This window comes from Paralichthys olivaceus, chromosome 21 (genome assembly GCF_024713975.1).
Source record: "Paralichthys olivaceus isolate ysfri-2021 chromosome 21, ASM2471397v2, whole genome shotgun sequence".
Taxonomy (NCBI): Eukaryota; Metazoa; Chordata; class Actinopteri; order Pleuronectiformes; family Paralichthyidae; genus Paralichthys; species Paralichthys olivaceus.
The window spans coordinates 11,592,881-11,618,225 of record NC_091113.1 but is presented as its reverse complement, the minus strand read 5'-3'; the positions used below and the strand labels follow the sequence as shown (position 1 = coordinate 11,618,225).

General features: G+C 45.5%; 1 protein-coding gene across 2 annotated transcripts in view; it reads right to left on the bottom strand.

The window, feature by feature from the left end:
• Nucleotides 1-1,871: 1,871 nt before the first annotated feature.
• Nucleotides 1,872-25,345, bottom strand: part of bahcc1b (BAH domain and coiled-coil containing 1b) — a 63,877-nt gene continuing 40,403 nt past the window's right edge. For both annotated transcript variants that reach the window (XM_069517346.1, XM_069517345.1), the window contains exons 9-28: nt 24,862-25,043; nt 24,084-24,459; nt 22,499-23,449; nt 19,341-19,507; nt 18,669-18,805; nt 18,297-18,401; nt 14,780-14,852; nt 14,367-14,556; nt 14,107-14,274; nt 12,327-12,497; nt 11,817-12,061; nt 10,026-10,218; nt 9,700-9,817; nt 9,496-9,571; nt 9,282-9,390; nt 9,076-9,192; nt 8,579-8,716; nt 6,554-7,965; nt 5,001-5,237; nt 1,872-4,521 (exon numbers count right to left, since the gene is read on the bottom strand). In XM_069517346.1, the coding sequence (XP_069373447.1) occupies nt 4,312-4,521; nt 5,001-5,237; nt 6,554-7,965; nt 8,579-8,716; nt 9,076-9,192; nt 9,282-9,390; nt 9,496-9,571; nt 9,700-9,817; nt 10,026-10,218; nt 11,817-12,061; nt 12,327-12,497; nt 14,107-14,274; nt 14,367-14,556; nt 14,780-14,852; nt 18,297-18,401; nt 18,669-18,805; nt 19,341-19,507; nt 22,499-23,449; nt 24,084-24,459; nt 24,862-25,043 (5,375 nt within the window). In that variant the 3' untranslated portion in view covers nt 1,872-4,311. The remainder of the gene's footprint in view (nt 4,522-5,000; nt 5,238-6,553; nt 7,966-8,578; nt 8,717-9,075; nt 9,193-9,281; nt 9,391-9,495; nt 9,572-9,699; nt 9,818-10,025; nt 10,219-11,816; nt 12,062-12,326; nt 12,498-14,106; nt 14,275-14,366; nt 14,557-14,779; nt 14,853-18,296; nt 18,402-18,668; nt 18,806-19,340; nt 19,508-22,498; nt 23,450-24,083; nt 24,460-24,861; nt 25,044-25,345) is intronic.

Sequence of the window (25,345 nt, the reverse complement as noted above, 5' to 3'; positions counted from 1 at the left end):
TGCACAAAGCAGCATCAAGCTGCAGCTGACAGCCATTCATTCACTTCACTGACATGTTCATTCTATATCTAAATGGTGAGGTTTCTCTGGATTGGAGCTCGCACAACACACACACACACACACACACACACTTTCCTTTTTCAATCCACCAGTTTTTTACTGTGTCACTGCTCACTTCTCTCTTTTTCAACATTTCTCTTCCCTATCCATGCAATAAGGAAGACAGATGACACACACACACACACACACACACACACACACACACACACACACACAGACACATAAACATGGATAGCGACTTGACAAGTGACGTGCTTTCAGATGTGGTTTCTCCGCTCTGGTCCACCCGCCCCTACCAGGAAGAAAGTTTAAAAAAAGAGTGCCCTACCTCTCTGTGACACCTTGACCCTGTGCACACACACACACACAAATCAGCTAGAAGCAGGTTTGCTCTTACGGTGTGAAAGCCCTCTCTCATTAACCCAGAGGGCACCCCTAGCCTCCCATTGTGCCCCTATCTCCCGCAGCATTCTGGGTAAAGTAGTTTAACAATGTCAGCCTGATAAGCCCAATGCAAACCTGCTGATAAGGAGTCAAAGACTGCACTTAATGTCTGTGTGTTTTGAAGGCGTTGGTTGATTGAGGAGGCCGATGAGGATGTAAAAGCCCACCGGTGAGCAAAATGGCTAAATGTATGTGTGTGTGTGTGTGTGTGTGTGTGTGTGTGTGTGTGTGTGTGTGTTCAGACTAGACCGGCAGGCATTCTGTTTAATATCTTTGTAATAACAAGTTAAACTGCAGAAACAGCTAAAAACAGAAGACAAAAGCAAAGCAAACACACACTCGCACATGCTGGACAAAGGGCCTGGACTTGACTGTGTGTGTTTCGAACTATGTGGCCAAGGACCATTAGCAAAGTTATTCAAAAATAAAAGGTGAGTCAACTTTTCCTGTATTGACAAGTAAAGCAGGGAGCGGGCTGAAAAGAAGAAAAGAGAAAGAAACGGCGAAGGAGGGGCAGACGTTAAAAAACACGGTTCAGAGTAAAATAAAGTTTACGGCAGAAGTTCAAGGCGATGCCGTGCCCGGGCCCTCTCCCTTTGTGCGCTGCCACGAGGCAGCCGGACTGTAATTTGAGGTCAAAGGTAAATCCTCCATCCAGACATTAATGTTACAATAAGCTGCGTCACAAAGGCTCCGGTTACGCTGCGATAAAAAGGTGCTAATATGTCACAGGAAGTCTCAAATAAAAAGCAGTAAATTTGCGCACTTTGTCCCAGAAACTCCACACCCTGCGGGGGATAATCTCAACTGTTCTTCCGAGCTCTCACGTTACACACACTACACACACACCACACACACACAGGCAAAGCAGCAAACTCATGGAAGTACAGGAATGCATTCACACAGCATGGATTAATATCATCGTGGCCTGAATGTTTTATTTTATGAGCAAGTTGCATTCACACACATGTATCCACACACTGAGGGTTTGCAATATTTGCAGGCCGAAAGCTGATACCCTGGCTTTGTTCTCTTAATGGTGCTGTTCTGTTTTTATTATTCTGAATACCTGACCCACCTGTACAGCCTGGGGAGACTTTATCCCGCCCGTCGTCTCTCATGAAAACGCTGCTAGATAAAGTTTCCCTTTCTCTCCCCATTCTTCCCTCCTTCTGTCGGCCACAGCTACAGTTTCAAATTGCTTCCTCCACTTGTGTTTTTCTTTTTTTCTTGTCCCCCCCCTCCCTTCTCTGTCCTTACACGCTTTCTCCTGTGGTCCATTTTCTTACAGCGGACAAATGATCGGCACTGATGAACACAAGGCGGCATTCAGGAGACTCACAGGACAGAAAAAAACACAACCAGGATTTTTTTTTATTTCATAAGAATCTTTTTTTAATGAAACACAAAAGGCAATAAAATTAAGATAAATAATTTTTTTCTTTTTGTACATGAGGAAATATTTTTTTCATATTTCCAAAGAATGACTGAAATTACATAATATATTTAGTAGGCTATCGCAAACGTACAAAGCAGGTTCCAGTGGGTCTAAAAAAAAGTTGGTTATGGTTACAAATGAATCCAGTGTTTCTTAAAGAAAATACAGCTTTTTTTTTTTTTAAATAATTCAATTAAAGACCCATTAAAGAAAGCATTCAAAATCGAGTTTCACATTAGGTTCCTTTTAAAGCTTTTGCTTTGCAGTGTAACAGCAACATTGTTGTTAAAAGTCAGTCAATGTCCTAAAAAAGAAAAAGGCATTCATGTTCTTCCCCCCTATACATCCTATACACCGACAACACACAGTCATCACAGGCTTGCATAAACAGTAAGACAATGGTAAACAAGGAAAACAAGCAAACGTAAAAACACACAAACACAGACATTTTTTTGGCAAAGCAGGAATAAAAGTGACGAAGAAGCATAATTTGTGATTTGATCCTTATCTTGTTTTTTTTTTGTCTCTCACCATCGTCCCATTGATTGGCTCTGATTGTCCTTCACAGTCACGTGATGCCATTCTGGTTGCCATAGAGACCTCAAGTGCATCAGCTGGGCAGCACGCAGACAATGTTGCTGCAACGTTTCTCCGAGGGCTGTCATAGCAACGCTGAGTGAACATGAGCAGACACCGAGAGGAACGCTACTTCAAATACCTCGGTGATTGCAGGGGTCCCGGATTCAGATTTGATTGAACGTCATTTTTTATGTCTATTTTCATAAAATAATTTTCCTTCTAATGCAGTGAAGCGTAAACTCACAGGTGCTTTGGTATGTTTAGTTTTGATGCCAGATAAATATCTACATTTCATATAGGAAATACAGGATAAAATAGATAGAGAAGAACTAGATTCTTTCAGGATCTGAGAACAGCAGAAACTCAGTTTCTTTTCCAGTATTTGTGAAGAAAAAAGCTCCCAACAGGAAATGACCATTCTTAACCCAACAAAGCAAAATAATTAAAAAAGAAGGGATTTTGGACACATGTTTAAAAAGAGCCTTTTTCTGATTTCCTTATAAAAACATTTCCCAAACGCCCTTTCTACGTATTCATCCCTAAAGCAGGGCTTACAACCACTAAGTCTTCACATCAGTTGTACAAGTCCAAGCCTCCGATCCTGTTCAGTGCATCGAGAGAGAAACTTAACCCAACCTCCTCCCTCTGCCAGACCCTCCCAAACCCACCCACACACACCCTAAAAAAATCTAAATAAAATAATCTCTGCAAAAGAAAACAAAAAAGAACAAATATATATGTATACTATTTACAACATGTTATTTTATACAATAATGCTGTACAAACCATGCTCGCACGCTCGCTTAGCACGCACTCCAACACGCACCCACAGTTCAAATAAACAATCCAACTACCTGTACATGTGTCTTCGCACCTGAATCGGAGGATACGAGAGAGAGGTATTGACGTGTATGGCTTGACAGGAGAAAACAAAAATAATAAATGTTGGATGTTTCTGTCGGAAGGACTGAAAACTGCACGTTAAGTACTGTATGGATTAATATTCTGAGTATTAAAGACAGTGTGTCATGACGTCATCTTTGCTTGATGAGCACAGGAGTACACGTGCATGACCACACACACGCACACACATACAATACAAACACACGCACACTAAAGCACTATTTACTTAGAGCTCATTAAATGCCAAACAGGGTCAACACAGCCACTCTGCAAACACACACACACAAACATTTACACACAAGTCCGAACAACAGTGCTTTTTGGTCCTGTTGGGCATCTCCCACATTGTGTTATCGTTGTCATCAACATACTACCAGTATAAGACCATTACAACCATCCAAACCAGTGTGGTTTACAGTAAGTCTCCCCTTACCATACAGTCTCTCCTGCTCTCTGAGTCTGTCTTTGTCTCAGAAATCGAAAATCACCCACCACCCTCCCTCCAAGCTACTGTGCTCCAAAGTGCTCACGTCCATGGTTCCCGTTCTCTCGTTGCAGTAATCTTGACGCTGTGGCGAGATACTTTTGTTATTTCAGTCGCAGAGAGGGAAGGCTGACTCCGCCTGCAACAAGGAGCCTCAGTCCATGTCTGATAAAAAGGTTAAATCTGACATGGATCCGAATATTTACCGTCCAGAACAAACCGGACTCTTCTTAAGTGCCATCACTGCCGGACTTTAACCGGTGGGCTAGCTCCTTAGCTTACAAGGGACAGATGAATATACAGAGCTGAAACTCTTGTCTTGATTTCCCTCTGTCCCTTCCTGGAGGCAGCTGACTCCAGAGCCTGTGTCTCATATTTAGATTTCTCTCCATGGTTGCTGGATCTAGGAAACAATGGCCATGCCGTCTGCACTGATCAGCTGGCCAGTGGTTGGTTCGTATGTTCCAGCCAGGTAGAAGAGGTCGTTCGCCGTGTTCCCCGTCTTGCGTTCACGCATCTGGTGATCATACTCTGCCTTGCTGACCACCTGGCAGCGATGGGAGATGGTCTGCACGTCATTCTCGTCCTCGTGACTTGACTGATACAGAGCATTCTGTTGTAGGGACAAAAATAAAAGCAGGTTGAAAAATCAACAAAATAAAATACTATCAACAATCAAAATGTTGCATTGACAATTTCAGAGGGAAAAGTGATTAGCTGAAAGATTATGATGTTTTCGTTCGCCACACCTTTGTTGCCATTTCCCCTCCCACACAAGCCCTGCTGGATGTTACTGCTCAACCACGTGGCTCTTTTTTTAAGTTTTATCCAAACACACCAGTGTTGACATTACCAGAAATGTAGAATGCATGACTTCCTGTACACTAGAGATCCGCCCTGGGAATTACCCATCCTACACTGAGTATGTAGATCTGCAAATGTGACCAGTTTCAAGAACTAAGCAGAAGTACCACTACTATCAGATGGGAACAAGGAAAAAAAACAAAGCCCAGGTAACATATTCATATAAAAATGTCACATACACTGTTGCCCTGACCAGTCATGTTTTTTAAAAATTCTTCCTGGGTTTACCTTGCCATCACGGTGTCGCTTCCCCAGACGAGTCTCCTCCGGGTGGTAGAACCACTTGACCCTGACCACCATGCTGGAGCTCCACGACTCCCACAGGCTCTCCACCCGGCCCACGTAAGGCAGCTGTGGCCGACCAGGTGACAGGAACACGGCACAGTCCCCGACACGCACCGTCTCCTTGCCCCTCACGATGGCCTTGTAGAAAAGCTTGCGGGCTTTACCCTTCAGACCTCTTCTCTGTCCGGGGGGAAAGAGAATCAAAACAAGAGTCTCAGTCAACTTATTCAGTGTGGAAGGCTTATTTCAACACCAGCCTCATTTCAGAAATTAACTTGGGTTTTTGTTTGTTTTACTAAACCCAGTCTACCAAAATATAGAAGGATTTTATATGTTTTTCCAATCCAGAAAATAGCTTTAAACCAATAAATGTGTTCGGTTAACTTAATGTTGATTTGGATAGGGGTGCCAAACAGATTATATTCAGTGTTACTCCAGGAGGCCACACTAATAATCCACTTCCAACCTGATAAGGTAATACCACAGAAACTCACCTACAAGTCATGATCACAGCGACCATAACCTGAGAAACACGCCTACAATTCTGCTCCATCTTTTTGTTCATTGGGGGCATGTTCACACCAAACACATCAGCTTTTCTTTTCAGCTGCACATCCCAGACAACTGATGGAGTCGTGTTTACAAAACTAACAGCTTGGCGAATTGGAAACTTAGAGTGGCAGAGTTTTTTTATTTCATTATCTCGGGATCTTGCCTTAATAATCAGAGATTAACTACACCAGGTAAGCCTGAGAGTGTTGCCAGTGTGTGCAGAGTCTGAGGTTGAATAAGCTGTTCCCAAGTGAGATCATATACTCGTTCTTTGTATTTACTGTATGCAATCAAGGTGTGACACGGCAGAAACTGCAACAACAATCAGTAACCTATTTAAGTCACGAGCTTCAGTAGGTTACTGATACCCAAGACAACCATTGTGCAACCAAGATAATGAAGTGTAATCATGAGAAAACACTGTCTGATTAGGTCAGGATTTCAATGTCAAAGGATTTAGTAACAATGACACTACAATAACAAGAAGAAGTAAGATACTGGAAAAACAAACATTTTTGTGATTCTTCCCAAATAGTTATTTTATCAAAATCTTGGTTATAGCGAAAACAACCATAGTAAACCAGAATGGCTCTCAGTAGAGAGCATACCTCCACCAAGCCCCAATAGTTCCCTTTAATTCAATCAAGCTGCACCAAATTTCTCAAACTAGATATCAATCCATTAAGTATTGCTGATTTTTTTTCATTAATATCAATGAATTTTCTGGAAATAAGTAAATTTTGAAAATCTGACAATGTTAAAGTAAAAAATCCTGGATCCGCACCAAAATGTAATGGGTTCCTTCCTGACCCATATGGCATCCTTCCTCCAGGTTTCATTCAAATCTGTTCAGTTGTTTTTGTATCATTTTGTTCACAAACAAATGGATTGGGTTGAAAACATAACCTCCTTGGCTGAGGTAAATATAAAACAAATCATCTTACCTGTGTGGGGTTGCCAGACCATTTCCACAGCTGGCGCCCATGTAGCAGGGGAGCCATGTTGGGCAGAGGCTCAGGTGAAGACATCCTCTGCCTCTTTGTTGTGACCGGGTCCTTGGCAGCAGGTTTCGGCTGCTGGTTCACAGGACTGCTTTGGTTCTGATGGTGGCTGTTAGAAATTGCTTCTTTCCTCTTTAGATGGGTCTTTGCCGTGCTACTGTTAGCCGTCATACTTCCTTTTGACATGAACTCCTTCCTGCTTTCTGCTCTGTCAGCTCTCCCCTTCGACCCAGAGACGGCCATGTTGGCTTTGGCCACAAAGCCGTGAGCCGGGCCAGAGGCAGAGTTGGAGGTTGTAGGGTCAGGGTTTGGTTGGTCAGACTTCATGTTCTGCCTGTGTTTGTGTTTGTCCTGCTGGAGCAGTGCACGGCGCAGCAGCACAGAGGAGGACTCTTCGTCAGAGGAGTAGGAGGAATCGTTGTCTGAAGAGCAGAGGGACGATGAGGAGATAGAACCAGAGGAGGAAGAAGAGGAGGAAGATGAGGAGAAGCAAGCAGAGAGACGAGAGAGAAAACGACCACCACGGTGGGATGTCACTGGTGCACCTCTTCTACGTGCTTCAACACCTTGACCATCATCCTCATCTTCCTCATCCAGCTCAGAGTAGGAGCTGGGGCAGTCGCTTGGGTAGTCCAAATTGTAATCCCCACCTTGGACGCCCACAGCTGCTGACAGAAGATCCTTTCTTTGAGGTGGAGCCCCTTTTAGAAGAGCCTCAGATTGGGCCACAGCACCATCTCTTTCTCCTCTCGTCTTCTTGCCGTCCTTCACCAGCATGGATGGATGGATGTATCGCAGTGGTGCTCCTCTTCCTCCGTTTCCTCCAAATCGAAGCAAGGCCTTGCCGTTCTTTGTTTTAGGAGAGGTCACTCCTTCATGGTCCAGCTTCACCAGAAACTGTTTCCTGTCTCGTTCACTCACTGGCTTCCTACTCCCAGCTGCAATTGCTGTGGTGACAGCTGAGGAAGAAGAGGAGGAGTCATGGAGTCCCATGGAAGCAACTGTGGTGGCTGGGCGCCCACCTCCAGAGTTTCCACTGCTTCCAAACGCAGAGTAGCCATTTGCGATGCTACTGAATGAATCGACTACAAAAGGAGAGCCAAAGATACCTTTGACAGGGGCTGGGGCTACAAGAGGGTGAGAGGCAGGCCGATGAAACATTCCTATGTCTCGCTCTCGTATTTTTCTCTGTGTCTTTCGGGAGGTCCCATTGAAGAGGAAGAAGTCAACTGGAGGTCTTTTCCTGGGCATGGACCAACTCATCAAAGAGGTGGTATTTTTGGTTCCAGTGTCTGTTACTGACGTCACTGTGCTGGCAGTCTTAGGCACTGAGTGAATTTTCTTCGGTCTGCCAACTGAAAAAGGAGCCAGCAACGCAGAAGGGTTATAATCAATATGACCTGACAGGTCTTAAGATCACACTGAGATTAATTGTGGAACTGAGAGCTGTGGAGAAACTTAATATCTTTATCTGTTTGATCTTCACCTGGCCAGGTACGTTTCTACATATCCATTACTCAAACTGCTACAAACCTGGCAAACCTGTCCCTCCCCTCTGCCCCCACTGTCACCCTGAGTTTGTGATGAGTTACATGTATGTGGCTTAACCACACAAAGCACTACATTGACAGTTTATGAAATAATGCTTTGTGTGGAAATATGAGGGTGAGGGATAGGCAGCAAGGAAGGAATTTGAGTCTCTCCCCTCACAGGCAGCTGATAATTGCATGACAGGAGGAACTGTTAACTAGGGATTGTTTTAGGGGAATTTAGTATGGCCTAAAGAGCTGTGTGTCTGTATTTATTAGAAAGACTGCAACTGTCTCGGACTACTTATGTTAAATTCTAAATGATCCTCATTCCCTTAGCAGAGAGATAGCCTAGTCTTTCCTACGGATCATAAACTCAAGATTGTGTAGTTGCTGAAAAATTACAAATCTTTACAAAACAGTATGTTTTCTCCCTCACCTGGTCTTTTCTCCTGGGGTCTTCCTGCTGTCTCCTCATTGGCTGGTTTCTCTGAAGGCATGTCTTTTTTCTCATGGGTGGAGCCTCGGCGACCGCGCCGACCAAGTGAGATCAGAAGTGCCGGAGAGGGTTCCGCACCTGACAGAGATGAGTTGTTTGATGATGGTTTTTATTTATTCTCTCATTAATATTTCTATCACCTCTACCAAGGAGGTTATACCTCAACCGATTCACGCAAAACTTTGTGGAAAGATGCGGTATGGGTCGGGAAAGAGTTTCGGATCAGGGGGTGGAACCAGGATTTTTTTTTACTTTCTATAACATTGTAAGATAGAACGTTATTCAACATTGATCTCTCAAAGAATAGTTAATGGATCTTGATGAAAAATCAGACATGTTTTGGGGACTGATATCTATAAGTGTGTGCAATTTGGTGCAGATCCAAGTGAATCTAGCGATCTAGTGAATTTATAAAGGTTTCACAAAGTTGTACTTACAGTGGATTTGGTATCCGGGCGGCAGAAGTCTAATATTTGCGAGTGAGATCCTTCCTCTGTCTCCATCATCAAACTCCACCATCACACTGCCCTCCTTCTCCACCTCACCTGGACCTCCTAAAGCACAACACAGAACGGAAGACGTAAGCGGCAGCAAAATGTGTGAGTGTATTCACAAAGTGAGGCGGTTGGTGCATGTCGCCAACCTCGGTGGACATATCCAGGGTAAAGACAGCGAGATCGCTCGCTCCAGTAGGCACAAACTCGCGTCCCTGCCGTCAGGATGGCTTCAGTCTGGGGACGCACGTCTAACACCTGGGGGGGGGGGTCACAAAATTAAGTTGAAGCTATCCAGAACAGCACAGCTACCCATAAAACTACATGTAATAAATGCTATGGAGCCTCAAGTCTGAAACTCACTGCTTCCTGTAGTAGCTGCTCCAACGAGTAGATCCTGGGGCGATTACCTCGTTCTCCTTCGATGACAACACTGAATCTAAAATATCAACATATATATATATAATTTACCAATCTTTTTTTAAACCAACCCATTAGTTTTCAGGGTAATCTTTTGAAATCTTTGTGTTGTTTCATAGGTTATGTATCTATCTCCGAGGGTCTTACATGTCAGGCAGGTCCAGAGTTTGGACACAGGCGGCGTACAGCAACTCATCCTCCTTAGAGATCAGGATCTTTAGCCCGTCCACCAACATCTCTTTACTCAGCACACAGTTAGGAAGGGCTGCAGAGGGAAGGAGAGGTAGAAAGATATATGGATGGATGGAGAGGATAAAGGGTAAGGTCCACATAATGTGTAAGTGTGTTGAATAATTGCAACACCAAGTGAGGAGGAGAATCAAAGAGTGTGCGTGCGTGCAAAAGATCGAACATGCTTTTAAACCCTGCTGTGTGTGGGTAATTATAAATGATGTGTCACTGTTTATGCCTACCGGGTATTCTGCATGGCATGTTGGGAGGAAGGTGGATCAACTTCTTCTCCTTCGCTTCCTCCCCCTCCTCCTCCTCCTCCTCTTCCTCCTCTTCCTCCTCCGCTCCCTCAGAGAAGCTGCTCTCCTCATCCAAGCGAAAGCCGTCGTCAGCCGCAAAGCTCTGTAGGAGTCGGCTCACCGCGTGGCCCTTAACCTGCATGCATGGAAAAACAGGATGTGACGTCGGCGGGCAGAGAGCATGTGAAATCGCTCGATTGTACATCCAAAATTATCGAGAGTAAACAGGGTCTGCGAATGAATGAATAAAGTCGTCTCCAGTGCCACGTGATTGATGTGGTAAATCCAGCAGTGAAAAGCAACCGCAGGCACCAACGCCTCTTGTAATGTGATACTTCAATTAAGCCCACAGGATTTTTCATCTCGGCTCCCGTCGCTCACTTGAAGATCAGAGGTCACAGTCAGTAATAACTGCGGCTCTTGACCTGGTGGGACTTTATCGTATTGCTCGAGGACACTTCAGCAGGGTGGATGCCTGCTAATATAGAAGCTTGAACCTTAATTTGCATTCTCACTTCAAAAACACAACCCATCTCTAGACCAGTTCAAGCTAGTCTATCCAAAGATGACTGATGGCTGGCAATGAAAAGTTAACTCGCCCAACAGGTTTCTGCTTGTATTTAAACTTTCCAAAGAAAAGGCCATAATATTAGAGCCTTCAATCTGTGTGTGTGCATGTTAATTTGTGTGTGTGCGTGTGTGTGTGTGTGTGTGTTTGAGCATGTATGTGTTGTCTTTTGGAGTTTTCCACATCAGGATACCATATATTTAAGTGACAGTAGTTTCGTCACCAGAGGGCACGGGTGATTATTTCCCTTTAGAGCTTAAGGCATGAGTGTATGTGTGTTTACAGGAATGCATGGGTGTGTGTCAGGTTATGGCCAATGATTATCTTTATACGTCTCTGTTTGGTTTGCATTTATGTGTTTTTGGACATTCCCTCACGATGACTCAAACACTAAACAAACCTTGGGGCATTTCTCATTAAAACAAATGTGGGTGTCTCGCCAATGGCTGACTGCACTTTTACAACAGATCCGGGGGTGTGTCAACGCAGCAGGACACATGCAAACACACATCTTTAACAAGAACAAATAGATTTTTTTGTGACAGATTTACAGCTGATGATAAGCATCCCTCTTTAAGGAGGAAGCAGGGGTAATTTCAATGGATCTTCAAACAGGGTGTGGCTCACTTGAACGAGGAGGGAGTGAGTGTGAGGTGAGGGCTTTACCAAATCCCTCCCTGCCTCTTGGATTCTCAGCAGAAGGCCAAAGGGAGTGACCTTCTCTGAGTCACCTTTCCTCTTTTACTGACATTTCCAGTCAGCAACTGTCTGAACCTAATCCCTCTCCTGACCACTGCAGAGAAACCAGCATGTCCAGCTTTATCCTTCCTAACCTATCCTTATAACCGCAGATTTCCGGTGCAATGCTCCATCTATTGTTTCCAGATCACATTTTTCAGTCCGACTAATTTTTTTTAATCACACAAAACACAAACAGAACTTTTTGTAGGTACTTTTTGTCCCAACACCATTTTGATTAGTCTCTATTAACAACTCTCTGCATTTGAATGCAATAATTAAAAGCAGATAGCTGATGCATTTCTGTCCCTCCAGATTCTTAATGTTCACATGAGAGATAAACAGGAAGTATATAATTAACCCTAACCCTTGTCATGGTCTAAGGTTACACCTGACACTGCTAACTTCTGACCACAGTAATCTCTCACCTTCTCCAGAATGCCCTGTCCTGCTGAGGTCTTCTTCAAAGCTTCCTTGCTGCTCCTGTTTGCTTCCATCTGAGCTCCATGGTTCCCCCGGCCGTCCCCAAAGCTGCAGCCCACTGATGACACACCCCAGCGAAGCAGAGATGCTCTTTTACTCCTGTGGTGGTCGGGGCGTCTCCTCTCTGTGCTGGCAGGGCTTTGTCTTCTGGGTGCTGTCCTCTCGTCTGTACTGGACATGCCCTCCATGCCTGAGGTTGAAGGAAAATAATGAAAATCAGACCATAAAAGTCAATATCTACTATTAGATTAAACATAGTTAGACCTTTTGTTAAATACAAGGTCAAAATTGTATATGCTTTTGCCTTCTCCTGGTCTTTGAACCATAGACATAGATTAATTTAAACCACAAGTAAATCGAGATATCCTTCACTTCAATTCAAAAATTTTAAATTGTAAGGTTACATGGTTTTCATAGAAAAGCAACATTTGTAGAAATACATAAATAGATCTCACCTGAAGTCCCTGGCCTCTTACTCCTTGCTCTCTGGTTTGTCTGGAGCTTGGAGGATTGTGAGGACACCGGTGAAATCCCAGCAGGATTCGTGAGTGTTTCTTTAGAGCACGAGCCCATCTTGATGTCACCAGGTCCGTTGTCACTGTCGTAGCTGCCGTCCTCCTCGTCCTCTGTGGAATCACAACATCAGTATGATCAGTCAGGAAGCCTGGGGACTCACTTGACAGGATGTATTGACAGTAACCTTTCAATATTCCTCCAGCATAAAGTTCAGTTGGAGCGCCTGTGGCTAAAATGAAGCACAGCTTCAGTGCAGCTCAGCCACGATCCAGAGCATCGACTGACAGCAGCAGATCTCGATGCCAGCCCACATCAGTTAATATTCTCATACAATACGCTCTATTTAAACTGCTTTTACTTCATATTTCCTCACCTGCTCCCTGCCTCCACCCCAGCACCTCCTTCTCATGCTGTATCTGACTTAATCAATGTCCTGTGGTTGTCATTGATGCCTGCTCTGTTCTGTACCTGGGGGTCTTTAGATGCTGCTCTCCCTACCTAAGGTTGCATATATATGGACGTGGAAGGGCAGAGGGGTCCCACAGCAGAGATGTGCCTTCTGTGAGCAACTCATGTCAACACTGATGTTGAAATAATGTTTTAAACCTAAGGTCAATGGTGGGATTATTAGTGTCCATGTAAATGTGGTCAGTGATTTACTGGTGGATTTTGTCCTGCCTCCCAGCCTTATACCACTACCGCTCCGCAATAATGTTCCTTAACTGCAGTGATGAGCAGGAAATGTTCGCACATATGCACATATGTAGAACGCACGCACACACAGTGCACACACAGTGCACGCACACGCACACACACACACACACACACACAAACACACACAGTGCACACACAGACAGTTATTGGCATCTGTGTGCCGCTGACTGTGGGGGTTGTGTCGGGTGTTGACACGTCTCTGACACACTTGTCACTTACATGGTGTTCTCGTCAACACCATGCCCCAGTCTCTTTTTCACACACACACACACACACACACACACACACACACACACACACACACACACACACACACACACACACACACAAATGAACATGCACACACGCAAATGAACACGCACACACGCACACACACTACTACTCTCCATGCCACGAGGTTCAGATTCTCACGTTTTTCCTTAAGTTTCGTTACTTTCATATTTACTCATTTCCTCTCTGTTATTGCGTCTCCTCTTCTCAAGGCCTCAGCGGAGGACATTTTCATGAGGCTGGGGGAGTTGAAGAGGGGAGGGAGAGGGTGTGACATTCTGACCAGGACCAGTGATGGCTCATGTTACCGTATGGTGTTGAGGGCACAAGTATCTGTGCCACATGCCTGTGGCAAGTCGTTAATGGTTTTAACGGTGTGACAGACGAGTCGGGAAGTGAGAGGAGGTCCCAGAGGATGGCAGACATCACACTCTCAGATGCTTCACGTGCACACACATACACATACACACATATGCCATGTTTTCATGACTTAAAAACATGTTCCATTGTCTAACATTGATTTCCTGGAGACTCACTCAACCATTGCTATGTCTTACCTAACCCTAAACTTAAAACACATCTTCAACTTCATATTGAAGTTAAATTAAAAGCCATAGATCTGTTTCAAATTCTTTATAGCCAGGCTCTCTTCTGGAGGATTCTTGTTTGGCTGGAAAATACAACAGACTACATATTGAGAAAAGGTGCGTGTGTGAGTTGTGTACAGTATCTCACCATGCTCTGAGCTCTCACTGTCACTCTTCTCTTCCCTGACTCCCTGTTTCTCAGAGATCCTGTCATCCTTGTGATGGGCTCTGTTGGAGTCCACACCCATCAACACTTTAGGCTTCCGGCCTCTCTTCCTCTTCGCCGTCTGCCCGGCTGCCCAGTCCTGTTGAGGGTCTGATGGATCCACAGTAAAAAGAGTTTAGTTTTGGGTGCCACCTAATGAACAACAAATGGGTGTACACTTTGTATGCTCCCTCTCTCCCCACCTCTCCCTCCTTGTTGTCTGCAGTGACTCTTGGGCATCTCCTCCGCTCCAGGGTCCCCTCTGCAGTGCAGCGTGCCTGCTGACAACGTGCCACGGTGGGCTGCGGCCTTCTGCTTCAGCTGGGTGACCCGCCTGGCCAGCCTGGAGCTCAGGGTGCTGGGCCGACCTCTGTGCTTACAGCAAGCTTTCAACTGTGGATGGAGAGCGGAACAGCTAATTATTGACTTGTTTCTTTACGCTAATTAAAACATCCAGGAGAGAGAAAAAGAAACATTAGCAGCAGGAAGTGGTTGTCAGTGTGTGTGTGTGTGTGTGTGTGTGTGTGTGTGTGTGTGTGTGTGTGTGTGTGTGTGTGTGTGTGTGTGTGTGTGTGTGTGTGTGGATGAACCAGGGAAGGCTGCAAGAGCGACTGACCTGTGCAGCACTGAGTCTGTTCAAGCCGTGATCGGACATTTTGGTTTTCTCCTCCAGCGAATTTAGCTCAGCCCTAGAAAACATAAAAGCACAGCAGAGACACACTTTAATAAGATATTACTGAATTAACCTGATCACACATTTCTTTTCTCTCTCAAGGACGATATTCTGTGAAACTCTGCCTTTCTCCTCTCCAGTCTCACTTTGTTGCTGGGTTCATTCATTCTCTCACTCTCTTCCCACTTCTCTCCTCTTTCTCGTAACTTTGATGAGACAGGCCCTGTCGACCGTCTGCGCAGTTTGACGGCAAACACCGAAATATTCCGCAACCGTGCGAATATGAAACTCTGCTGAATCACCACATAAAAGGATGAGAATTATCTGGTGTTAAAGGAAAGTGTTGGAAGAGAGACATAGAAAGAGAGAGAGAGATAGAAGGGAGGAGGAGGAGAATGGTTTAAGGGGAAGGGAGGGAGACAGAGAGAAAGATGAAGCAGTCTCGGGGGAGTCTGTCCGTTGACCGGAGCTTCAGGGCTCAATCGATAAACACTAACCTCTATTGAACACTACTCCTCCCTTCCCCTCTCCCTCCTTCATTGTATGCATACTCTCTCACACCACAGGCAGCCAGCACGCACGCTCAAGCGCGCACACACACACACACACACACACACACACACACACACACACACACACACACACACACACACACACACTGTACACACACACTGTACACACACTGTACACACACTGTACACACACTCAGTTAGCAGCTGTGTCTGAGGCAGGTGAATCCTATATTCCCACAGAGGGAAGTTTTGGCTTTCAGCATCTCCGTTGCCAGGAGAGGAGAGGAAGAGGAGAGGAAGAGGAGAAGAAGAGGAGCGGGGATGAGAGGACAGGAAGAAGAGAGGAGAGGAAGAAGAGGAGGAGAAGAGAGGAGACGAGATGAGAGGACAGGAGAGGAGACTAGAGGAAGAGGAGAGGATATAGGATGGGAGATGAGTGGAGACTAGAGGAGAGGAGGGGAAGAGGAGAGGATATAGGAGAGGAGACGAGTGGAGACGAGAGGAGACGAGAGGAACAGAAGAGGATATAGGAGAGGAGATGAGGGGAGACGAGTGGAGACTAGAGGAGAGGAAGAGAAGAGGAGAAAGAGCAGAAAAGATCTACCTATATAAGAATCTGATTTAGTCTGTCACATCTGTCTGTTGTAATCCCTCTACCTGACCCCTCTGAGCTTTTAAGCCTTTAAATTTGCACCACATCACGTCCTTACCTACAGTACAAAGAGCGTGCATGTGCATTATATCTTCACTACATGTATACTTCTCGTCTGGCCCTGTTTTTTGTGGTTTGCAGATCGTGAAAGTTTGGGGAAGACCCTTTCCTGTTTCGACACAACAATGCACGTGAAGTCAGGTCCGTCATGTTTTACATAAAGGGATTTTTCCAATAGTCAAAGAGCAGCTGAGACTCACAGGTCTCACAATCAAGCTCATGCAGCGACTGGCCTAAGTAAGCAGGGTTTGAATTTCTCTCTCAAGCTCTCGTTTTCATTCTTTCACCCACATACATACATCACTTTTGTGTGTGCAGCCGAGTGCAACATAAATACCACTATTATCCCCATTTGAATGATTATCCTATTTACAACTTGTGACGAGTGCAGGTTTTTCACCTTATCCTCAACACTTTTGCCTTAAGATGTGGTTGAATGAAACATGTTGGATGTACTGAATATCTTGTTTCAACAAACCCAGGTCTTTACTGCCCGACTACAGTGGCCAAAGGGTTGACCGTACTTTTCCATGAGGGTCAGCGTCGGTCTGGTGTTCCACATGTGTGTACCTGATCCCACTTTCCATTCAATTCCAGTGGATATATAGTTCCTGGAGCATGCACAATCGAAGTTTACAGTCAGCATACAGTATAGGGGTCTGTGCGTATACTAGCGGACAAGGGTGGATGACGACATTTATACCACAAGGGGCCATAGCCAACCCCCAGCCTACATGGAAACTATGAATTCACTTGTGCGTCTGTGTCTGAATGGGAGCATATCAAATAAAGAGCAGAACCCAAATGAATATAATGCTCAGCCATCTACATACTTTTGGCCACACACAGTAGCCGTTTATCAGAACAGTGCAGCAGGAGATTCTCCGCTCAGATGTGTTCACAACAATATAGAAATAAGTGTTCAGGTGAGGGGTGGAGCAGCAGGAAGAGGCCTTATGTAACGCCACAGATCACGTGTTTTTTTGTTTACAGCACATTGACACTGCTGTCAGCCCTTTTTACCAAAAGCTGTCTTGACATCTTTGTTCTTGTCTTCTATATGTGTCGCACTGGTTTTTCATCCATTATACCTATTTTTTTTTTTTTTCTCCATCTGACGCTTGTTGGTAACATCATCAACACGCCCACTTGGTCGAGGCTAATCCTCTGGAGGATCTCCTGCTGTCACAAGTTTTTACTAGGGGGCTGGCTGGAGAAACTTCGGATAAAGTCTGGAGGCTCTCACTCGGACATTTGCATTCTCACATATGGCCCCTCAGGAGAATGCCAGGGGATTATTTGGAGTTAAGTGCACGTCTGAAAGCTGCTTATGTATGTTGGGTGAGTTTGGAAAGGTTGCTTTTCTCTCTTCATCTCTCACACTCTTTCATTTTAACCCACAACTCTCAGGAGTAGATGAAAGTATAAACAAACGATACAGGAACACTTGTTAATAGCAAAAGAAATGCTGCTCACGCACGTAGCAACAAGCTCTGCTAATTAAACAAGGTCTGGGTGTATGTGAGCTGCACTAGCATGTATGACTAAAGCCTTTCATTGTCATTTTCATTAGCACTTTCTAATCACAGTAACCGTGACAAACCTTGAGTTTCTCTAATCATTTTATCAAGGCGAGGGGTGCACATGCTAACAGAGGTGGGGCGGCATGAGAAAACACATTTATCATTATGAGCGCTGAATACTGACTTTGTGTGTGTGTGTGTGCGCTTCCAGCTTGTGTGTATGTGCAGGAATGTGTGTGTGTGAGCGTGAGAGTGTGCACGTCTGAGGTGGTGTGTGTTGCAGCGGGTGAGGGTAGTGTGCAGTCGTTTATCACTGTAATAACTGTACATCGGGACTTTGTCCAGCAGTATTAATTTATGCTGGAGGTTCAGAGGGAATCAGGACATAATCAATGCAAGTGATAAATATGATTAAAAGTGATTAATGATGATTAATGAAGGCCTCATCTCCATTACCTCCGCTCATTCAAAATCACACCCAGCTTACAGCTTCCATCACATAACCCACTTGGCGTGTGTGTGTGCGTGAGCAGCTCCTTCCAGTGCCCAATCAAGCAAATCATCAGCTATAGAGCATTTGAATCAATTCAGCTGAAGAAGAACTTCTTGAAAATCAACCGTGCCTTTCACTAAGAACACAAACAGAAATCAGGATGAATGAGCGGGGCTTGCCAATCACACTGATTATACTGACGCAACATCAGTGCACTGACCTGAGTCTTTTGGAACTCTCCGCAGCAGCTGGGCCGGGGGTGGACTTGCGCTTGCGGGGGCGGCCAGGCCCCCGGCGGGCAGGGCTGCGAGACGTCTCCTCTCTCCTGCAGAGAGGAAGATGAGGAGGAGGAGGAAGATGGGGGGAGAGAGAGATCAAAGATGCAGTCAGGACAGCGAGAGAAATCAGGAGGAAACTTGTATTGGCTACAGGACAAACTGCATTAGGTATGAGCAGGCAGCAAGTCCTGATAAATCAGGAGGATGCAGCATGACAGCAGGACTGCGAATGTTGGAATGCATGATTCAATAGAGACAAAAAGAAGTGTGTGTGTGTGTATATGTTCGTGTGTGTGTGCGTTCTCTCTGCTCACTGGTGGTCGTGTTTCCTCTGTAGCTTGGCCAGTTCTCTCTGTTTCTCTTTGTAGCGGCGCTGTAGCTCAGCCAGCTGGACACGCATGGACAGCTCCTCCCCTCCCATTGTCTCCATGGAGCCCTTCACTGGGCACGCCTGACACACGAACACACACAAACACACACAAACACACAGAACAGAGGATATTTAAATGCTGAAAACAAACTGAGTTAAAAAGTCATTGGATTTATGAAGTTTCCAGCTGATGTTCATGCAGCCTGTTTAAGTCTTCTGTAACTGGAATATTCTCAAATTGTCATATATATATAACTACATCTTGAAGAAGTTAACCCTTTTTAAATATTCTTTGTTAAATTGTAGTTATATTTTACCTTAGAAATTGAACACATAACTGTTGGATTTAATAACATAAAAATGTGAAATGAGATACTCAACACACAGTAATGCATGTAACAGTGTCTGCATGAAAAATCAAGATTATTAAGAATGAATTTAATCAAACAAGCTACTCTCTGTCTCTTGTTTTCTGTTCTCTTACAGTTTTTTTAAGCTTAGTAAAAACAAAACAAATGAGGTGTGAGTCCATTGTTCAACACGTCTCAACAGTTTCAGTCTGAATGATTTATGTTTCCCTCGTCAACACAAAATACACATTGGGTAAAAACCTCACCGGCTCGTGGCGAGGTGTCCAGCTGCACTTCCTGCGCAGATTGAGCCTCTTCCTGATTGGACACTGCTGGTCCACCCCCACATCCTGAGCGCCTCCCCCCATCTCCAGGGCACGGGCGGCCGCCAGCGTCGCCAGACTGTGGAGGTCAAAGGTCAGCATGTCCTCACCTGCATGGAGAGACGGGATTGTTGTGGTTTCAGATTGGCACGTCACACATAGCGGCTGACAACGCATTATAAAACAAACTGAGTGCCTGAACGGGATTTATTTCCTGGAGAGAGGAAACTGTGCCTGGGAAAAGTGGTGATATTTATGATATTAGGTGCGTAGTTTATTTGATGTATACTTGTGTTCACGCCTAATCGTACACAAACAACACAGACACACACACATGCACACACACGGGGGGAGTGCTGGAGAATGATCTCTACATCTGTCACTGTCATTAACTCTGTCATTGTCACAGCAACAGCAGATGAAACAGAATATTCATGAGATGCTCTGCACACACACACACACACACACACACACACACACACACACACACACACACACACACACACACACACACACGTAAACACGCACACCTATGCAAACAAAACACTCTGAATACACACATTCACCTACAACATACGCTGAGCTGCGCAGACATGGGCATGAGGGAGAATTGGAGAGAAGGAGAACAACAGACAGGAGAGAGGAGGAGGAGGAGGAGGAGGCGTGCAACACAGTAAGATGAAGGGGGGATGGGAGTATAGGGGAGGAGAAGCAATAAGAAGCAAAGTGTTTATTGAGCTATCTATTTATTCTCCTACATCTCCTCATTATGGACATGGACAGAATCCAATTTCCCCCTTTGAAGAGAGAAAAAGAGGAGAGGAGAGGAGGAAGAAATAAAAGAAGAGGGAGAGGAGAAGAGTAGTGGAGAGGTGAGGTGAGGAAGAAGAAAAAGATGAGGAAAAGGAGACGAGAGGTTTCAATGGAGCAGCGAGGCCCATTCAGTGATATCTGACAATATTAAAAACCTGCGTATATGAGCGGTAGATTTAGACAGAAGCAGCAAACAGCGGAGAGAGAGAGAGAGAATGAGGAGGGCAGGAAAGATGAAGAACAAAAAATAAAGTAAGGGAAGAAGCGGATGTGAGAAAGAGAGGTAACTCCAGAAACAGCTTTGTCCTGTCCTGGCTCGCAGAGGTCAGCGGCTTCTCATCTGTGAGACCTCCGAGCCAATGGCACGCTCAGATTACCCCTAACAGGATGACATCACCACTGACATCACTACACAGAGTTTAGTATCCTGGAGGACAGCCACAATCGATTGATACTTTCTGCCCTCACACACACACACACACACACACACACACACACACACACACACACACACACACACACACACACACACACACACACACACACACACTGATACCATACTATGTCTCTAAAGTGGGTGAAGGGTGTAATAGGAGGCGGCACGGGGGATTTCGGAGGGAAAAACAAAAACAGTGAAGTAAAATTAAAAACACTTACAGTTGATATGGGCCTGGTGATCATTACACTCTATAAAGGAACTTCATTGAGCTAAAATTGCAATATAAAGTGAATGTGAAGGAATAAAGAACACTGTGACGCATCTGTCTGTGCACATGCAAGAAGTAATCGTGTTAAGTTATACTGGGGGGGGGTATCTTTTGATTCCTTAATCTGTAATTGCGATCTCCAGTGAACAGCTGAGATATCCTTCCACGTCAAGGAGCGGCATAAATGCATCTGTCTGGGATCAGTTTCATCTCCCAAACACATTCACGATGACAAAAACGCCATCAGCAGCATTAATAATATTCCACACTGTGGCGAGGCCTGAGCGGCTTTAAAATAAATGTGTTGCAATTTGGAGAACGTTTTCCATGCCACAACAGGACTTATTGATTTCACACCTATTAAACATGCTAACCACGTGCACGCACACATAAACAAATGCAAACTCACACGCTCCGCATCACACGCACACACATGCACAGACAGCTGCAGAGCGACTTATGATTTTTACACTTATTAATTCCGTCAACAAGGCTTGCAGAGGCAGGATTTACACACAAGATTACATTGGTTTAATAAAAAAAGAAGGAGAAGAAGAAGCGAGTGAGTGAGGGAAAAAAATAACAAAGAGGGAGGAGGAGAGGAGGGAGGCGGAGGAGGCGCAGGCAGGGAGCAGGCAGCCTGGTGGAGAGACATAGACTCTGATGGAGGAGAGCAGGGATTCATCTGGGATTACTTAACAGCTTACACACACACGCACACACAGCGACGTGCATGCACACACACAAACACAGACAGGCATGCACACACTGATGCTGGCATAAATAAAAACACTTTCTCTCAGAGGGACGAGGGGAAAATAGGAGCGCTTACAGGAGAAGTGTTTTAAAAGAAAGGGTCTAATTAGCAAAGCAAGACGCCAGAGCCTGGGGGACACACTGGGCAGAGTGTACGTGTGTGTGTGTGTGTGTGTGTGTGTGTGTGTGTGTGTGTGTGTGTGTGTGTGTGTGTGTGTGTGTGTGTGTGTGTGTGTGTGTGTGTGTGTGTGTGTCCTGGCTTGTGTCTAAGACTCAGCCCTCCCCCCTAAAAAAACCCAAACACACATACACCCTTCCCAGAGGGGAAAAGATGGTCAAGAATAGAAGGTCCACACTGAGGAAGGGAGCAGGACAGTTAGTGTGTGTGTCTTTGTGTGAGTTCACCGTCTCCACATCTGGATTGCACATCTCCCAGATGCTTTTTTTGGTTCACCGTGTGTGTGTGTGTGTGTGTGTGTGTGTGTGTGTGTGTGTGTGTGTGTGTGTGTGTGTGAGTGTGTGTGTGTGTGTGTGTGTTTGTGTGTGAGTGTGTGTGTGTGTGTGTGTGTGTTTGTGTTTGTGTAGACAAGGAAGAAGTAGGGTAACCGATATTTTTTCTTATCTTTCTTGATCTCATTTTCACAGGCGTTTTAGTCCTGCTGCCTCTAATGCGAGAGTATCAACAGTGCAGTGGGTGTAATGAAAGGATACATGGAAATACTGGGGTGGGGGTTTATTTTATATACTTTCAGAAGCGGTTTGAAAATTTCCGATTTTTGACAATCGAAGGCCACAGCTGAAGAAACAAAAGCATTTTCTTCTCACCTTCAGTGTTTTTCTCTGTGCTCTCCCTGTTCCTCTGCTGAATCTCCAACTCAGCCAGCTCTCCCAGTATCTCCATGCCATTGTTGGTTGGGGGGCTAAGGGCCCGGGCGACAGGTGCAGGTGGGTACAAGGCATCCCTGGTGGCGCACAGAGCGGCAGCAATCAGCAGCTCCAGGCTCCACATGTAGGCCCCTTGGAGCTGGGCGGCTGTGCTTGCTAAGGGAGGCAGGAAGGGGTCGGAGGCCGGGGAGGGAGCAGGAGAGCTACACAGGACTTCCGCCAGGTCCTTGACGGGACTCATCCCTCTCACTTCCTCCTCATCCACAGCCACCTCTACATCCTTTCCATTTTTGTCCCCGTCCTCCTCTTCCTCCCCTTTCTCCTCCTCTTTGGGCTCTCCAGGCACAAAGACGTTACATTCTGTTGTGTCGGGCTCCATTCTCTCGCCCTCCTCCTCCCCCGTGTCCTCCTTTCCATGCTCCCTATCATCCTCCTGCTCTTTGGATAGCTGGGGCTCCTCCAGGCTGGCCTTCTGGCCCGGATAACCCAGGGAGAGATCTACTTTTAGGGCTTTGCCCGTGGCTGTGGCCCGGCTGGCTGGATCTGGGACTGGAGCCGGGGAAGGGCATGGCAGCAATCCAGAAATCTTGCTCCCTGGCTCGGAGACAGAGCATCCTCTCTTTTCCGCCCTTCTTTCCCCCTCCTCTTCCTCAGTGATTCCACTCTGAAATTCCACCACTTCACAGTCTCTCGATCCATCCTCCTCTTCTTCCCTGCTCTCTTCTTCTTGTGTGAGAGGCTGGATGTGGCACGGATGTGGGTGGGACTTGGAGTCGGGCTCTGCTGGCTCTGTCTCCACTGTGGCCTGTTCAGCCAATCGGGCTTCGACAGGTGAGGGCCCGGCCTTGTAACCCATGGCGATCGGAGGGTAGGAGTAAACAGGTGGCAAGTCTGGACAGAAGAGGAGCGAGTAATGGTTTAATTTGTGTTCTGACACAAAACCCATTTATTTTCATGCATCTACATAAAACAGCTCCATTTTCTTTAAGACACATGTTGATGCATAATATAACTAAGTAGTGCATAACATTTAAATTGTGTAGGTGTGCATAGATTTACAACAACGCAGCCAAATGAATGCATATCCTTCCACCTATACTTCTCAAGGACCCCTGAAGGATAAGGAGGGTCTATCTGAAGACATCACTGACCTTCGTCTCACGACACGCATGTCAGCTCAGACACACGTGCACGCTGGCTGGTCACACATAAACACACTGAGCGCCCATATGCTTTTCCCTGACCTTAAAGGCCGACCCGCCTGCTGTCTGTCTTTAACTTGAACACAAACAAAACTGCACATACCCATACACAGACTCACACTCAAGGACACACAGAACAAGGGATAAGCTATGCTTCAAACGAATTCTGCAAAATCAAAAGAATACCACATTTCAAAGAGTCTTACATTCCTGCAGCCTCCAACCCACTCCCTCTTTCTTGACTATCTTTCTTTTTCCATCTCTCTATTTCTTTGTCTTTAAATGATTTTGTTTGTCTGGCATAGCCTATACATTTCTCTTACCTGGCTCTAGGGATTGTGGGTAGTCCTGAGGCGGCTGTCCCTCTCCTCTGTCGCTGCCTCTCTCCAGCCCCTTGGAGAGGTGCGAGGGAGCGGGGCTGAGTGCTGGGGAGCGGGGAGCCGCGGCAGCTGGGCTCGGAGCAGGAGTCAGAGGGTTCGGCGGGTGCGGTCGCCTGGACGGGGAGTGGTAGCAGGGTGAGTGGCGGCTGGAGGGACACATCCCCGGAGACGGCGTGGGCGTCTTGGGTGGAGGAGGAGTGTGAGAGAAGGGCTTGGCTGCATGAGACGAGTTGGTGGAGGAGGATGAGGAGGCAGAGCGGGACGCTGAAGACTCATGAGGAGAGTCTTCTATAGTGATAGGATGCTCGTCATGTTTTCTCTGTGAAAAAGGACGAGGAGAGTTAACACCGTAGTAATTCGTATTTAAATAGTTAGTTATTCTTCTTATTTTTGATAAATTCACAGTTATGACTGTGTTTTTGCAGATGAGTTATTTAAACAGGACAAAAAATGCTACATATCAACACATATTCCTCAATGAAACCTTCTTTTCAACACAAGGAGTATAAATATCACGTGAGATTTTGCATCTTTCTCTTTAAGTGTTGAGAAATTAAGTGAGATTTCTTTAAAGAAATTATTAATATGGGTGTATTGTAACCCTGACTTCTCAAAGAAGGAAGTTCACAAAGTTTTCATACTTCGCTTATTCTCATTTTTGCCCACAGTTTCACAATAATACAGTAATTTCACAAGTGTTACACTATAATATTAGTTGTACCTGTCCCATGGTGTGGCGCTGCATGTGCTCCATGACTCGCTGCTGCTGCTGGTGCTGCAGGGCATACAGCTCCTGTTGCCGTAGGAATGAGGAGCGGGAGTAGACAGGGTGATGCTGCAGGTGAGGAGGGGGGCCGCGGCCACCGTAGACAGGAGGCCACAGTCCTGACTGCTCCAAAACATCTGAAGGAAAGAAACAGTTGGAAAGAGAGGAAATGTGAAGTAGGTCTTAAAGAAAGGCATTTTTATTGACAAATCACATCATTCATCTTTGGCCTTAAATAAACAGTAAAATAATTAGCAGGGCAAAAGTTTTACATAGAAAACAGAAATTTTGTCATTGAACTCTAAATGTGCCCATTTGAATATGTGGGATTGGCTCCAGACACAATAAACGAATCCTGGACACTGCATCACTCCATTCTATTTCTAATGATGATGTTTTTCTGTGCAGGGAAACACATATTTTCTTTCAAACCCCACCT